General features: G+C 43.8%; 3 protein-coding genes across 4 annotated transcripts; 1 reads left to right on the top strand and 2 right to left on the bottom strand.

The window, feature by feature from the left end:
- Nucleotides 1-265: 265 nt before the first annotated feature.
- On the bottom strand, nucleotides 266-7,010 carry LOC106602580 (NADH dehydrogenase [ubiquinone] iron-sulfur protein 8, mitochondrial-like). 2 transcript variants are annotated; one of them, XM_014195286.3, is made up of 7 exons: nucleotides 6,937-7,010; nucleotides 5,965-6,009; nucleotides 5,524-5,589; nucleotides 5,126-5,215; nucleotides 4,617-4,789; nucleotides 1,040-1,168; nucleotides 266-791 (listed from the first exon to the last, which is right to left on the bottom strand). In XM_014195286.3, exons 2-7 carry the CDS (start codon nucleotides 6,005-6,007, stop codon nucleotides 660-662), a joined length of 633 nt encoding a protein of 210 aa, XP_014050761.1. In that variant the 5' UTR covers nucleotides 6,008-6,009; nucleotides 6,937-7,010; the 3' UTR covers nucleotides 266-659. The 2 variants fall into 2 exon arrangements, with proteins under 2 accessions (XP_014050761.1, XP_014050762.1); XM_014195287.3 differs by having other exon boundaries at nucleotides 6,941-7,004.
- Nucleotides 7,011-8,765: 1,755 nt separating this feature from the next.
- Nucleotides 8,766-10,380, top strand: si:dkey-9i23.8 (pinopsin). The gene is made up of 5 exons (XM_082973786.1): nucleotides 8,766-8,784; nucleotides 8,830-8,968; nucleotides 9,286-9,450; nucleotides 9,762-9,843; nucleotides 9,949-10,380. The coding sequence occupies exons 1-5, from the start codon at nucleotides 8,766-8,768 to the stop codon at nucleotides 10,159-10,161; spliced, it is 618 nt and encodes a 205-aa protein (XP_082829912.1). The 3' UTR covers nucleotides 10,162-10,380.
- tmem187 (transmembrane protein 187) lies at nucleotides 10,214-11,503 on the bottom strand. The gene is given in 1 exon segment (NM_001146585.1): nucleotides 10,214-11,503. A coding segment is annotated over 1 exon segment (765 nt). The 5' UTR covers nucleotides 11,444-11,503; the 3' UTR covers nucleotides 10,214-10,678.
- Between the last annotated feature and the right edge of the window lie 3,745 nt (nucleotides 11,504-15,248).

The following is a 15,248-nucleotide window of genomic DNA, read 5'->3' on the forward strand; positions in this document are numbered from 1 at the left end:
ATCAGGGGTGCGTTCAGTAGGGCACAGCATTGTGGAACGTTCAGATAGAAATATGGTACGTAGAACAAACATGCCTCTCTGACAAGTAGAATAAAGAATCATGTCAACTCTATTCATGTAATTTCTTTCTGCAAATTTCCACAACGTATCCCTATTGAATGTGCCCCAGGATAGGCATCTGTGGGCGGGCTGCCGGTACAGGAGACTGAGGGTGCTTCTGTCTGTGGGTGAACTGAGCTTATTAATACAGTGGTCCACACAGACCTGGTTCTGGAGAGCTGTGGGTTCCTGCTGTTTATTTGTCCCATTCATCCAAATCACATTCAATATTTATGCAGTATAGATAAACGGTGCTGTCTGGATCTCTGGAAACACATCTGGGTGTGAACCATTGATCTGGATCAACTGTATAGTATGGATGGATGCGTGTCTGTGTCAAAGAGGCTGACGGATATCTATACAATGTGTGTGCCAGTCTGTCATACCGCATCTGTGTGCGTTTCATGGTTATCAACAGAGTACGGTCAGTCGGTCAGTCGGTCAGTCGGTCAGTCAGTCAGTCAGTCAGTCAGTCAGTCAGTCAGTCAGTCAGTCGGTCAGTCGGTCAGTCGGTCAGTCGGTCAGTCGGTGTGTGTATGTGTATCTGCGCGCCAGCCGGTCTATCGATAGAGGTAATCAGCTTGTATGTTGGCAGCGATCTCAGCCTCCCACTTGTCTCCGTTGTTGAGCAGTTTCTCTTTGTTGTATAGCAGCTCCTCATGAGTCTCTGTGGAAAACTCAAAGTTGGGGCCCTGAGGGAGAGAGAGGGGGGAGGAAGAATGAGAGGGGAGACACCAAACCAAATAGTTTTACAGGTCCTTTACGCCAAACTCAGTCACAGGAATCTGAACGGCCAGACATCTACAGAGGAAGCTATGGTAGAGGGGTTTTGTGCCAAATAGCACCCTATTTCCTTTTGGTCAAATGTAACGCACTAAGTAGGGAATAGGGTGCCAGTTGGGACACTGACCACAGTAGAGAGGTAGAAGGTCCAGCTCACCTCCACGATGGCGTCAACAGGACAGGCCTCCTGGCAGAAGCCACAGTAAATACACTTGGTCATGTCGATGTCGTAGCGCGTCGTCCTCCTGCTGCCGTCCGATCGGGGCTCTGCCTCGATGGTGATGGCCTATGCAATGGGGGGGGGGGGGGGGGTAATCATGTTTAGGGCAGTGAGCCTGAAGGTGTTGTGGTATAGCAGACATAGGAAACGGTCCACTTCTTTTGACCAGGACCTATAGGATGCACTATGCAGGGGTCTATGTACATGTACCAATTTTGGACGCTACCATGGAGGGATTTCCGTTGCAAAGTGCAGGTGTTTTGATGCACTGGGAGGGTTAGGGATATGCAGATGCGAATAGTACAGGAGTGTAAACACCACAGGGGCCGGCTGCACCAGTTGGGCCGTAACAATACGTCCGACGTAAAATGCGCTCAAAGCCGGACCACAAAAAAATGATACCCGCTGCACCACCTGGGAGCAAGCCTTCTATGACCTGTCTAGCTGAGAGCAGGCGGCGTAGGGTGTTCAATTCAGACTGTCTTCACGATACCGATAGAAAGAACAGTCATCCATTTTCAAAAGCATGTGAATCTCGCGTTCGTATTTCACAGCCTCCACCGACTGTTGGAGTTGCCTAAAGACGAGTCATTAGCAAAATAACACTGTAGATTTGGGCAACATTATAGCATGCTAAATGTTTCTGATCAGCGATAGATGAGCAAACTAATAAATGAGCTGCCACCTCCACTTATTTTCCCAGCCAGAGACCAAATTACCAAATATACTGACGGAGATTCGGTGAAACAAAATCACATCGGACGAGTCACAGGCTTTTGGTCGGGAGTAAGCTACTACGCGAGTAAACAGCAAAATCATCAACTTGTTATAGGCTACATAACATGCTATCAAAATGGTCTGATCAGTGGTAAAAAACAAGACGAGTCATCTAGACTAAAGATAGGTTTCCCACCTATAAATATATGCGCATTTGGATTTAATACACATGCACCCTGTATCAAAAGGTTGGCTGGTCCTCATTCAAGTACCGTAGATCACTTCATGATTCCGTTTTTGTTTATCAAGTTCTACTACACAAGCATCTGACTTACCTAACTCTGTTGTTGAAATATCAAAACATGAGATACCAAACCCGCTCACTCGAGGTTCCTCGGGTCTCTCCACCGAAATAGGTAAATCCGCTTTCAGTTATAATGCCCCCAACTTTTTGGAATAACCTGCAGAACTCCCTGCATCTTGATTCCCTGGCGTCGCTAAGGCAGTTTAGGAGTCTAATGTTGAATTTGTTAAATGAGAATTGCATTTGTTTTGATAGAAATAATACATTTAAAAAAAATGGTGGAGTTGAATTTGTATTGTAACCACACACACACTACCAGTCAAAAGCTTAGACACACCTACTCATTCAAGGGTTTCTGTATTTTAATATTTTCTACATTGTAGAATAATAGCTAAGACATCAAAACTATGAAATAACACGTATGAATTCATGTAGTAACCAAAATAGCCAACCTTTGCCTTGATGACAGCTTTGCACACTCTTGGCATTCTCTCAACTAGCATCATGAGGTAGTCACCTGGAATGCATTTCAATTAACAGGTGTGCCTTGTTAAAAGTTAATTAGTGGAATTTATTTCCTTCTTAATGTGTTTGAGCCAATCAGTTGTGTTGTGATAAGGTAGAAGTGGTATACAGAAGATAGTCCTATTTGGTAAAAGACCAAGTCCATATTATGGCAAGAACAGCTCAAATAAGAGAAATGACAGACCATCATTCATTTAAGACCTGAAAGTCAGTCAATACAGAAAAGTTCAATAACTTTGAAAGTTTCTTCAAGTACAGTCACAAAAACCATCAAGCGCTATGATGAAACCGGCTCTCGTGAGGACCGCCACAGGAAAGGAAGACCCAGAGTTACCTCTGCTGCAGAGCATAAGTTCATTAGAGTTACCAGCCCAAATAAAATGTTTCACAGAGTTCAAGTAAGAGACATCTCAACATCAACTGTTCAGAGGAGACTGGATGAATCACGCCTTCATGGCCGAATTGCTGCAAAGAAACCACTACTAAAGGACACCAATAATAAGAAGAGACTTGCTTGGACCAAGAAACAAGAGCAATGGACATTAGATTGGTGGAAATCTGTCCTTTGGTCTGGTGAGTACAATTTGAGATTTTTGGTTCCAACCACCATGTCTTTGTGAGATGCAGAATAGGTGAACGGATGATGACCACATAAGTGGTACCCACTGTGAAGCATGGAGGAGGAGGTGTGATGATGCTTTGCTGGTGATACTGTCTGATTTATTTAGAATTCAATGCACACTTACCCAGCATGGCTACCGCAGCATTCTGCAGCGATAAGCCATCCCGTCTGGTTTGCGTTTAGTGGGACTATCATTTGTTTTCCCAACAGGACAATGACCCAACACTTCCAGGCTGTGTAAGGGCTATTTGACCAAGAAGGAGAGTGATAGAGCGCTGCATCAGATTACCTGGCCTCCACAATCACCCAACCTCAATCCAATTAAGATGGTTTGGGAAGAGTTGGACTGCAGAGTGAAGGAAAAGCAGCCAACAAGTACTCAGTATATGTGGAAACTACTTCCAGACTGTTGGAAAAGCATTCCAGGTGAAGCTGGTTGAAAGAATGCCAAGAGTGTGCAAAGCTGTCATCAAGGCAAAGGGTGGCTACTTTGAAGAACCTAAAATATATTTAGATTTTTTATCATAATTTTTTGGTTACTACATGATTCTGGCAGGTAGCCTAGTGGTTAGAGCGTTGGGCCAGTAACCGAAAGGTTGTTGGATCGAATCCCCGAGCTGACAAGGTAAAAACCTGTTGTTCTGCCTTTGAACAAGGCAGTTAACCCACTGTTCCCCGGTAGGCCGTCATTGTAAAATAAGAATTTCTTCTTAATAACTGACATGCCTATTAAATAAAGGTTCAATGTAAAAAATAAAATAATCCATGTGTTATTTCATAGTTTTGATGTATTCACTATTACTCTACAATGTAGAAAATAGTACAAATAAAGAAAAACCCTTGAATGCGTAGGTGTGTATATACACACTTTTTTGGGGAATGTTTGTGTTGAATTTGTTGTCCTCAGGGCACTATTGAAAATGAGACCCTTGTCTCAATGGGCTCCCGATTTAAATAAAAAGTAAAAAAAGATATTAATTCCCACAGTAACTCTTTATGGATCCATCTAGTTGTGGTTAAGAAAAGGTTCATGCATAGTGGTGGGCTATGCAAAGGGGTGGACTGTTCTCTCTATGGAAGTGACATGCCTTGCAAAGTTTAGAACTGCCACGAGGATGGCAACAGCCTAGTAATGGGCGCAGCCTAGCAACCATCATTATGAAGCATTAAATCTCATGAACGCGCATTGCTTACACTGGACTAAGCTACGACAAGTCTTATTTTGGATTGGTGCAAACAGGTGTGAATTCTGATCAAAGTCTGACGTAGCTACGCCTGACCTAGCATTTAAGACCACGTTTTTACACCCAACTGGTGCAACAGGCCACAGGTGTGTTTCTATGTACCTGGGCAGGGCAGATGGCTTCACACAGCTTGCAGGCGATGCAGCGCTCCTCTCCAGATGGGTACCTGCGCAGGGCGTGCTCACCGCGGAAACGGGGCGACAGGGGCCCCTTCTCAAACGGGTAGTTTATGGTGGCCGGCTCTCTGAACAGGTAGCTCATGGTCATGCCCAATCCTGGGGAAGCAAGAATTAGGAAGTGATGTTATACACTGCACTGGCTGCATCCAAAATGGCACTGTACAGATTTCAGGTAAAGACTACTTTGTCAGTATGTAGCCTTTAATTGCAAGGCTGGTCCCTGATCTTTTGGTGCCCTCTTGTCAACTCCTATGAAATTTGTCATAGGAGTTTGCAAAATAGCAACAAAAAAACCTGGGACCAGGTTATTCAGTGGCTGTCTCTCAAACGACACCCTACAGGCCCTGGTCAAAAGTAGTGGACTATATAGGGAATACAGCACCATTTCAGACATGGGGGTTGGTGTCACGAAGAGTCAGGAGTGAAACTGACCTCTGAAGAGCTCCGTCCACAGCAGAGTCTGAGCGGCTCGGTCTGTTATGGACTTCATGTCTGTGGGCAGATCCTGAGCATTCACATACTCTACAGAGAGAGGAAGAGAGAAGGCGGGAGGGAGAAAGAGGGAGGTAGAGAGAAAGACAGTGATGAATGTTGAGTGAGTGTCTGAACATTCATACTAATCAAAGGCAAACAAAGTGCAGCTGTGTGGGGATCACAGTGGTCAGGTGTATATGAGAGACACTGGGTGTGCTCGTTTTGAATTCCCAGGGGCCCGGATGGGTGGGGATTTCCCTTTAGGACTAATGGAATGTGCAAATGCCGCCCACCCGGTGCACCCAGTGATGCAAAACGAACGCACCTTGAGAGCCGGGGTAAGAGACAGTACTTACTGAAACCCTCTCTCTGGGCTGACAGACTGATTGGACGCACCAGATTGTGTCCAGCTGCAAAGGCACCTGTGGGGGGTGGGAGGAGTCAAATTATGACCTAAAAGGCAGAGGATGAACGGAGCTACCAGGGAAGTGTTTTCACCACAAGAGGTCAACAATTAGCAAGTAGACTTCAATGACAGCTAACAGCATTGACTCGTCTTAAAATATTACATTGAGAGCATTTAGCAGACTCTTATCCAGAGCGACCTACAATCAGTATCTTCATTGATAGTTGAGATGCGTTTTGGGTATCTGTATCCACTGTTTACCCCAAATAACTGAGTATAGCCTAAATTTCCTCTTGAACTGTTGATGACCAGTGTGACTTTTCTATCACTAAAGCAGTGCACCACACCATCAATATCCATCCATCCCTCCCTTCCTTCGGTGAGGTCTTACCTGGCCGGGACACAGAATATAGTACACGCAACGCCGCAGACATGTCTGGAACTCGCCAACAACACAGGAAGAGGTTGGGAAAGAAAAACATACACATGTAATTATTAATCATGTGACACGCAAGTGCAATACAGGGTATTTGTGTGTATATGTATGTGTGTGTATATATATATATATATATATATATATATATATATATATATTTTTTTTTTTTAAGGCCACCGTCCTATTGAAATCTGCTGCCAGATAATACATTGCACTCATTCAGAAAACCTGTATCGGTCTTACTTTGTTTGTCATGACATAATGTAAAGATGTGCCTTATGTTATCATCCAATAACTTATGTTTGTCAACAAACAAACCATAGTAGGATGGCTAATTAAGTTCCATAGCTAAGAGGTTAGTATGTGTGCTTGTTATTAAAATCGTTCATGTGTGATGATCATTATGACCCTTACGTCAGCGCTCTGCTGGTCCTTGTGACGACAGCATGCGATACAAGAGAGAAGAAGCTACTACACTAATATAAATATCTGTTAACTGCATAGGTTAGTTAATACGTTAGCTTGCTAGTTGAGGACATGAGTGTTCTAGCAAGACAACTGTCTTCCCAGAAAAAAAACCCAACCGTCTACCCAGGTGACGCAGGCCCTGCTCAAGGCTATTTTTACTGCGTGACATGGTATATTGTAGCAAAATGTATTACTACCAAAACGCTTTACGCTATGACAAATGCATGTTGTTAGATAGGTACAAACAAGCATTAGCGAGCCGGCTAGCAACAACCGGTTAGCCATAAAATCCTCAAGGACTTTTCCAATGACTGACGTTATGTAGCTTTAGCTGTAAAAGCAGCGGTCATACAAGTACCAAAAGGCAGTAGAAATATCAACAAAGATATTATGTGTTGTAAAATATAGTTCAAACCATTGCAAATAAGTATGTAGTTGATAAAATAACTTAAAACTCACCGACCTGTCGCTATTTGGCCTTCTAAACCAGAACAGCGGACGATTTGAGAAGTGCAATTTGCGTGGGCAGGAAGTGAAAGAACGTTATGACAGAGATCTCGCGTTGGACGTCAAAAAGTTGCCATGTTTGATGTGGCGCAGGTGGTAAGGTAAAAAGTTTGAAAATATGATTTTCTATCCTAAAATACAGTGCTACGTGAAATTATTAAATGTATTGTTGTTGTTTGGAATTGATTGTGCTTCATTCAGTATTTAGAAGTGATATTTTACACACACACACACACAAACACACACACACATATATATATATATATATATATATATATATATATATATATATATATATATATATACACACACAAGTACAGTACATAAACAGATACTATACAGTACATAAACAGATACTATACAGTACATAAACAGTACATAAACAGATACTATACAGTACATAAACAGTACATAAACAGATACTATACATGGACAACCACAGTTCCCAAAGTTAGATAGACAGAAGGACCTCTGTATACTCAAACACATTATAGTACATGACAAGACAAAGATAAGAAAACGACACACACACACACACACACACACACACACATACTCACACAATGCTTGATAAGGGATTTGCCAGTGGCTAATGAAGCAGGATAGTTTTAATTGGAGATTGTTTTTGATGACGGTCTCACTTTGTGTAATCTTCACTCTCCCATCCATAATTCCCTCTATCTCCTCATGGTTGTGGACTCTAACCAGCCGTCTTAAAAGTAAGTACGGTACTGTATTATAATTACATTAATTATTCTATAATTGCAATGATTTTCTACACATTGTGAGGCTTTCAAGATTGTAGAATTTGACTAACCAACAGTAATTGACTGCATTCGTTTATATCTTTATAACTTATAATCACTGTTCTTTCTCTTCTCCATCGCTCAGTGAACGATTGGGCCAACAGCAGCACATCGGTAGTGTTGGATCAGTCCTGGACAAGGGTTGAGAGGTCAGTGCTGGTGGCAGTTCTGAGCGTGGAGATGGTGCTGGGGGTCATTGGGAACTGTCTGGTACTACTGGTAAAAATCATGGTAGGTAACTGTTATTAACTCTGAGTGTGTGTGTGACTCCACACACACACACACACACTTCTCTCCCTGACCTACTGTTAGGAGATCTAACCAAGGACTCGCATATCCTCTTTGTAACCCAGTGTTCTGACTGTAGCTTACTTCTGTGAGTGCGTTGTAGTTTACATATGCCTGTCTGATGGTGGCACTCTTTTACAAAATGTCACAGTACAAATAAGCTATATCTGCTGATGAAGAGGCACTGAGCAATGCCAATGAGCAGAGCCTATAAAAAGCTTGAAATAGAATAATCTCTCTCTCCGTCTCTTTCTCAGTGTAGGGGTCGGTTTCCCTGTAGATACTGGGTCCCCTTCGTCAGTCTGACCCTCTCCGACCTTGGCTCCTCCCTGCTCATCATCTCTGGCTCCCTATTGGCTATGTTGACTAAGGGTCAGAGGTCACCATGGTGCGAGGTCGTCAGCTTGCTCAAATTCGCCTTCATCACTTCCTCTATTGGAAGCATAGGTGAGACTCTCCTGGGCCTAGGTTGTAGGCGTTTTGAATCCGCATTTCACTTGGAGAAACAAGTGTTACGGGACTGACTTGATGACCACTTAATGCGCTAACCAACTTCTCTACGCACACACTTTCCATTCTCATCATTCTCACTATTCACTTCTAAACACCCACTCCTCTCCTCACACATGCATCTTTTACATCCAATTCAACAATCCTCAATCCACTTGCATATATTGTGTGTCCCAAATGGCACTCTATTGCCTATGTAGTGCACTACTTTAAAAAAAAGTCATTCCTCCCCTCTCCACAGCGATTCTCTGCGTACAGCGAGCCAAGGGCGTGGCCTCCACAGGAAGAGGCGCCTCTGTTGTCGTGGCTCTGGCTTGCCTGGCTTCCTGGTTGACAGGGGTGGTGTTTGGGAGCATCCCTGTGGTCTACAACTGGATCAGGTGAGGGAGGGTTGTGGTGAGGGTCTTGTAGTTATTTGGGTCATACTAGACATACAGTGAGGAAGACTAGGTCATTGTTCATTTATCTTCTCTTCCATCAATGTACTCTGGTCTATCTTTAGCCCAGTTAGCCGATCTAAATTTGGGGTTTTGCACAGAATTATAATTATTTGGCCAATTTATTGGGGCCCAAGGAAAAAATGGGCTGGTGTCAGGCCCTCAAGGAAAAAAATAGGCATGTCTGTTAGAAATGTCCAGGCCGAATTTGGTCCGGTCCGTCCCTGCCTCTGAACTCTCTGTCTCTCTCCAACTCTCAGGTACGACCCTGCAGAGATGCTGTGTGCAGTGTTCTGGGAGAGCAGTTACTCTGACATGCTGGTCTATATCCTCTGTGCTTTCTCCATCTGCATCGTCATCCCCTTCCTCCTCATCCTCTTCTACTCTCTCTTCACCGCTGCTGGCTGCGAGAGGAACTGCGACAGGTATGTGTTGTGATTTGTGAGCATTTGGGTGTGTCGTAATAGTCTCAAATGGTCTCCTCCCCCTCGTCTCGTTTACATCGATGTGAAATAACTGCACATCAATTTCCTGATGCATGCACACCATTCTTGCTTTACCAAAGTATCTTATTCAAGCTAGAAATGGAGGTTCCATTCACATATACTCGAAAATTACAGATCAGTGCAGATGATGGAAAGGCGATGAAGAGAGAAGGCAACCTCACATAGAATGAAGAGGCACCCAGATTAGTACCTTCCTCAGTAACAGCTCTCTCTTTCCCTCTCCTTCATAGTGACCCAGATGACCTCTCCTCTGTCACTCCTCTGATTGTGGCCTTCTACCTGTTCTGCTACACTCCCTTGGCTGTGTCAGAGGTGACACACGCACAAACATCTATACACACACTCTCTTCAGATTAATTTTGCATTTCTCCTCCCTGAAGCCAATGGTTATTTTTTACCCCTCTCACTTCCCCACAGCTGATTCTCCTGGGTAGACTGGACCTATCCCCTGCACCTGATTGGCTGAGAACCCTGTCATCAGTGATGTCCTACCTAGACTGCGGGTTGAACCCCATCATCTACTGTGCCAATCAGGACTTCCGGGAGGCGGGACTTGCTCTGTTCTGGACCAGTAGGAAGTTATTATTCTCTGAGCCTGTGCTGACAGGCGTGACAAAGTTGGAATTGTAAAGATTGACCACAAAATAAATTATGTAAAGTGGGTGGCTAAAAGATTTCTCATAAAACAGTTTTAATTCCTCCAATTTTAGATATTATGACAATGATTGTTTTGACATATTTACACATTTGTTGGAAATATATGTTGCACTGATGTTGATATTTCTTAAAAGATTAGATGTTAACAAACGAGATGTCGTGCATTGGTTAAAATTACAAAGAAAAAACAAATATATATCTTCATCAGTCTTAAATCATTGGCTGACTCAGTTCTTGCTGCCTTTTCCCCTCTGCATTTTATCAAACCAGCCTACCTGTACCTACATTTCTTTTCAAATCTGAATTAGGTGTGATTGGCCTACTATATAGAATATAACTTCAGTGAATGACCGACTCAGTTTTGTCATTTGTCCTTGAAGTGGGCTGTTTCTTCTACACAATTTCTGCTCCCTCAAGTCCACGAAGACAATTGAACACATTAATTGCAGACAGACTCAGACCTATTGCCATTGATCCTCCATGGACAGACCTATTCAGTCCGTTTTGGTGCTATGCTTGTTAAGTGCGTGAGAAAGCAGAAACTGTAGTGGAACTGCAGAACGTCACACACTTTGGACCAGAAGTGTCCAGTGAGATGTTGGAATGGCCAGTACCGAGCCAGGGTGTGATCCAACAGTTTCAGCAACACGAAACCACTGCAGGATAATACCGCAAGACCCAGGTATCTCCGGGAGTGGCAGTCTCCATGGTTACGGTTTACCCCTACACCTTTGATGACCGCGAAGGCCACATGACACCCGAGGGCCACCTCGAACCCTTGGTCGTGCACCAGCGAAAGGCCATAGCTGAGAATGGAGCACAACTCGACCGTTAACGCGTACCGTGTCCGCCAACCGTGCTCGATAAAATCGCACCACACCAGCACCCACGCGAAAATGGGAAGCGTGAACCACTGGTCCAAAACAGCGGGCGCACGAAGGAGAGTCGCGAGGCGCACCCACTGCACAGGTGCGTAGGCAATGGCCATGAGTGCGAACATGTCTTTGACGTAATCTGCCCTAGTGTCTCTATTACCGTCCATCCGTTGAAGTAGCCAGTAAATGCCCATGAAAATGTATCCCAAATTGACCAAGGAGTTGAATGGCATTGCCAGGTAACAGGGTAGGTAGTCAACTGTCTTCTCGGCGTAGTGATCATAGCTCATGTCGACTAAAACGCTGTTGAATAGACCAGTGTTCGCCAAAACGATACAAACACAAAAGGGCACTAAAACGTGTAACAATGCAGACTTCATTATTATATCATATAGTCCATCGCATTCGTACAATAATTGTTTTAAAAAGAATGGAAAATGAAATGTTTTGACAGAGCAAGTTGCGACGCAAACTTTTTCTGTTGTTTTTCCGGGATTGGAATCACATGATGGCGCCAATGATTTATACACTAGATGACTAAAGGGCACTGTTTTGAAGACCCCGTGACTCCATTTTGGCACTCCCCAACCGTTTAAGAAAAATATGAAGGAAGTTTTGATATGCGTTTATTAATGTCTACATTTGCTTTTGCCAAGTTTATTCTATTACAGACACCTTCATGTATACTTGTATATATTTTGATCTAAACATAAAAGTAAAACATTTGAAAATGTATAAAAACATTTTCCTTAAAGTATCATTTTTGTTGTTGATTGAAGTAGCTATTTACTGTACATATAGATAGTGGTAAAGTGACTAGGCAACAGGATATATATATAATGGACAGTAGCAGCAATGTGTGGCGTCAGTATGCATGTGTGTGTTGGGGTGGAGGAGCCAACTTCTGCTTGATCTGAAAATGTGGTCGTAGACTCCGTATGGAGGGTGTGACACAATTGCGGAGCCTCCGGAGGCACACAGAGGCCAAATTGAGCTCCGTACCGCATCACTGTGCGCCTCCCAAATTCTGTAACGGAGGGCTCCGTATAGCTCCGCATTGACATAAATGGTTGACGGTAGGTGGGGGCGGGAGGTCCTGTATAAACACAAACTCACATCCTTCACAACAGCTCTGCACTGCGCCGTGAAGCGCAAGAAGTATGAATGCCCTGACTTCTGCAGAGGCTGTATCACCGTAAACGCTGGAGCCTTCCTCTGACACCACCTGGTATAGAGGTCCTGGATAGAAGGGAGCTTGGCCCCAGTGATGTACTGGGCCGTACGCACTACACTCTGTAGCGCCTTGCATTGGATGACAAGCAGTTGCCATACCAAGTGTTGATACAGCCAGTCATGATGCTTTCGATGGTGCAGCTGTACTTTTTTAGGATCTGAGGGCCCATGCCATATATTTTCAGCTTCCTAGTTTCCGCTGGCTGCCCCTCCACCGCAGAAAGCACTGAGCTAGACTGAAACACCTGCATTTTGGAGCTGCCTTACTCAAGAAAGCAAGAAAGACACCATGTTTGTATACGGCTTTATTCACTTAATAAATGTGTTTTTACATTGTTTGCAAACTGATATGTGAAACGTATTCATGCCAAAATAACATGTAAAACAGGCAACAAACCGGTGGTGCTCTAAACCTCCCTGAATGACGGGTCGCCACTGCTGGCACCACACTGCCAGGTCACTGACCTCTTCTCTTATAGGCTGCGTCATTGTCGTCTGTGATCAGGCCTACCACCGTTGTCTTGTCGGCAAACTTATTGGGGTTGGAGTCGTGCATTGCCACAGTCGTGGGTGAACAAGCAGTACAGGAGGGGACTAAGCACATTTACATTACATTTAAGTCATTTAGCAGACGCTCTTATCCAGAGCGACTTACAAATTGGTGCATTCACCTTATAATATCCAGTGGAACAACCACTTTACAATAGTGCATCTAAATCTTTTAAGGGGGGGTTAGAAGGATTACTTTATCCTATCCCAGGTATTCCTTAAAGAGGTGGGGTTTCAGGTGTCTCCGGAAGGTGGTGATTGACTCCGCTGTCCTGGCGTCGTGAGGGAGCTTGTTCCACCATTGGGGTGCCAGAGCAGCGAACAGTTTTGACTGGGCTGAGCGGGAACTGTGCTTCCTCAGAGGTAGGGAGGCGAGCAGGCCAGAGGTGGATGAACGCAGTGCCCTTGTTTGGGTGTAGGGCCTGATCAGAGCCTGAAGGTACGGAGGTGCCGTTCCCCTCACAGCTCCGTAGGCAAGCACCATGGTCTTGTAGCGGATGCGAGCTTCGACTGGAAGCCAGTGGAGAGAGCGGAGGAGCGGGGTGACGTGAGAGAACTTGGGAAGGTTGAACACCAGACGGGCTGCGGCGTTCTGGATGAGTTGTAGGGGTTTAATGGCACAGGCAGGGAGCCCAGCCAACAACAAGTTGCAGTAATCCAGACGGGAGATGACAAGTGCCTGGATTAGGACCTGCGCCGCTTCCTGTGTGAGGCAGGGTCGTACTCTGCGAATGTTGTAGAGCATGAACCTACAGGATCGGGTCACCGCCTTGATGTTAGTGGAGAACGACAGGGTGTTGTCCAGGGTCACGCCGAGGCTCTTAGCACTCTGGGAGGCACGCACCCCTGAGGGGCCCCATTGTCAAGTAGGTGTCCTTTGGTCCAGGTGGAAAAGAGCAGTGTGGAGTGCAATAGAGATTGCGTCATCTGTGGATCTGTTGGGGCGATATGTGAATTGGAGTGCGTCCAGGGTGTCTTGGATGATGGTGTTGATGTGAGCCATGACCAGCCTTTCAAAGCATTTCATGATTATCTGCATAATGCACAGCCCTTGTCACAAGGATCTGTACACAATTCCTGGTAGCTAAAAATGTCCCAGTTTTCCCTGAGCTGCATACTCACCAGACATGTCACCCATTGAGAATGTTTGGGATGCTCTGGATCGACGTGTATAACTGTGTTCCAAATGTAATGCAGATGTAAGACGGTTACGGTATCTGTAAGTGTGAGAAGCACAGGGAGGAGGTGAGATGACACTTTTTAATACATAAAATGTAAAGACAAAAAAGGAGAAGAGAGGATGAGAGGGAGAAGCAACCTGGTCCACTTTGGTAAGATTTTCTTTAGTAAGATTTTCTTTAGTATGTCATTGTGAAAATGTTCATTTTTTTTCTTTTGTAATGTCATAGAATATACTTTATTCTCAGTCAATTTACCTGGTGAAACAGTGTAGTTATTCCATCATTGTCCCCTAGGTGGTGCTGCTGTCCCAGTGAATCTCCAGGAGGAGACTGCATGCGTGTGGCATGCCCAAAGCCTGTGACCTGAAGAAGTTTGACGACTCGTACAGGCTGGGCACCAACTGTATCAAGTACTAAAAGGCTCTGCTCAACTTCACCAACAATTCGGTGTTTTTTGAGATATGTAACTTGGTGGAAAAAATACTTTACATTTCACCTAATTTTAACATTCTGTCATAAAGAGCACATGTTCAATTAAATAAAAAAGCATGTTTTCCCATTTCAAGAGGATAATAAAAAAATGACTAAGTGCCAAATAAAGTAACAGGGTTGACGATTTAATCGTCCATCAGCCATAAATCCCCTTGTAACAGAGGGAATGGAAGCTTGTTGTATGCAAGAGGAAGGGCAATTGAATGCAAGCTCCACAAAAAAAAAAAAAAAATTGTTAAAACATTTCTAGCCTGTCTGTCTATGGGTAACAGGGTTAACGTGTTATGATTGATCCACTCAGTTTTTCACCATAAAACACCAGAAAATGACCAAAAAAAGAATAGAACCAGCTCACCTGCTTTTACACTATGATTTGACTGTTAGATGTTAAATGTTTTTCTTTCAAAATGTATTTTTTTAATTTTTTTTTAAAGGAATAGTTTCATTATATTCAAACAAGATTTTAGTAACAGGGATGACCTTAAAATGAGGGACAGGTTTATTATTATTCTTTTTTTATCTTCAAATTAATCACATGAATCAATAATAATCTTCAGAAATGACTTTGTCAAAGAAACAGCATAACTAGGACTTACATTGATGGTGACAACTTGGAGACATTTTGAGGTTAAGTGGGTTAAAATCTTCCTGGATGTCACAGAGGGTGCAAAGAGGGACATGTCAAAATTCTGAATTTTGGCAGTTTAGCAAGTCATTATTCATATTAGAA

The sequence above is a fragment of the Salmo salar genome, chromosome 04, assembly GCF_965601325.2.
Source record: "Salmo salar chromosome 04, fSalSal1, whole genome shotgun sequence".
Taxonomy (NCBI): Eukaryota; Metazoa; Chordata; class Actinopteri; order Salmoniformes; family Salmonidae; genus Salmo; species Salmo salar.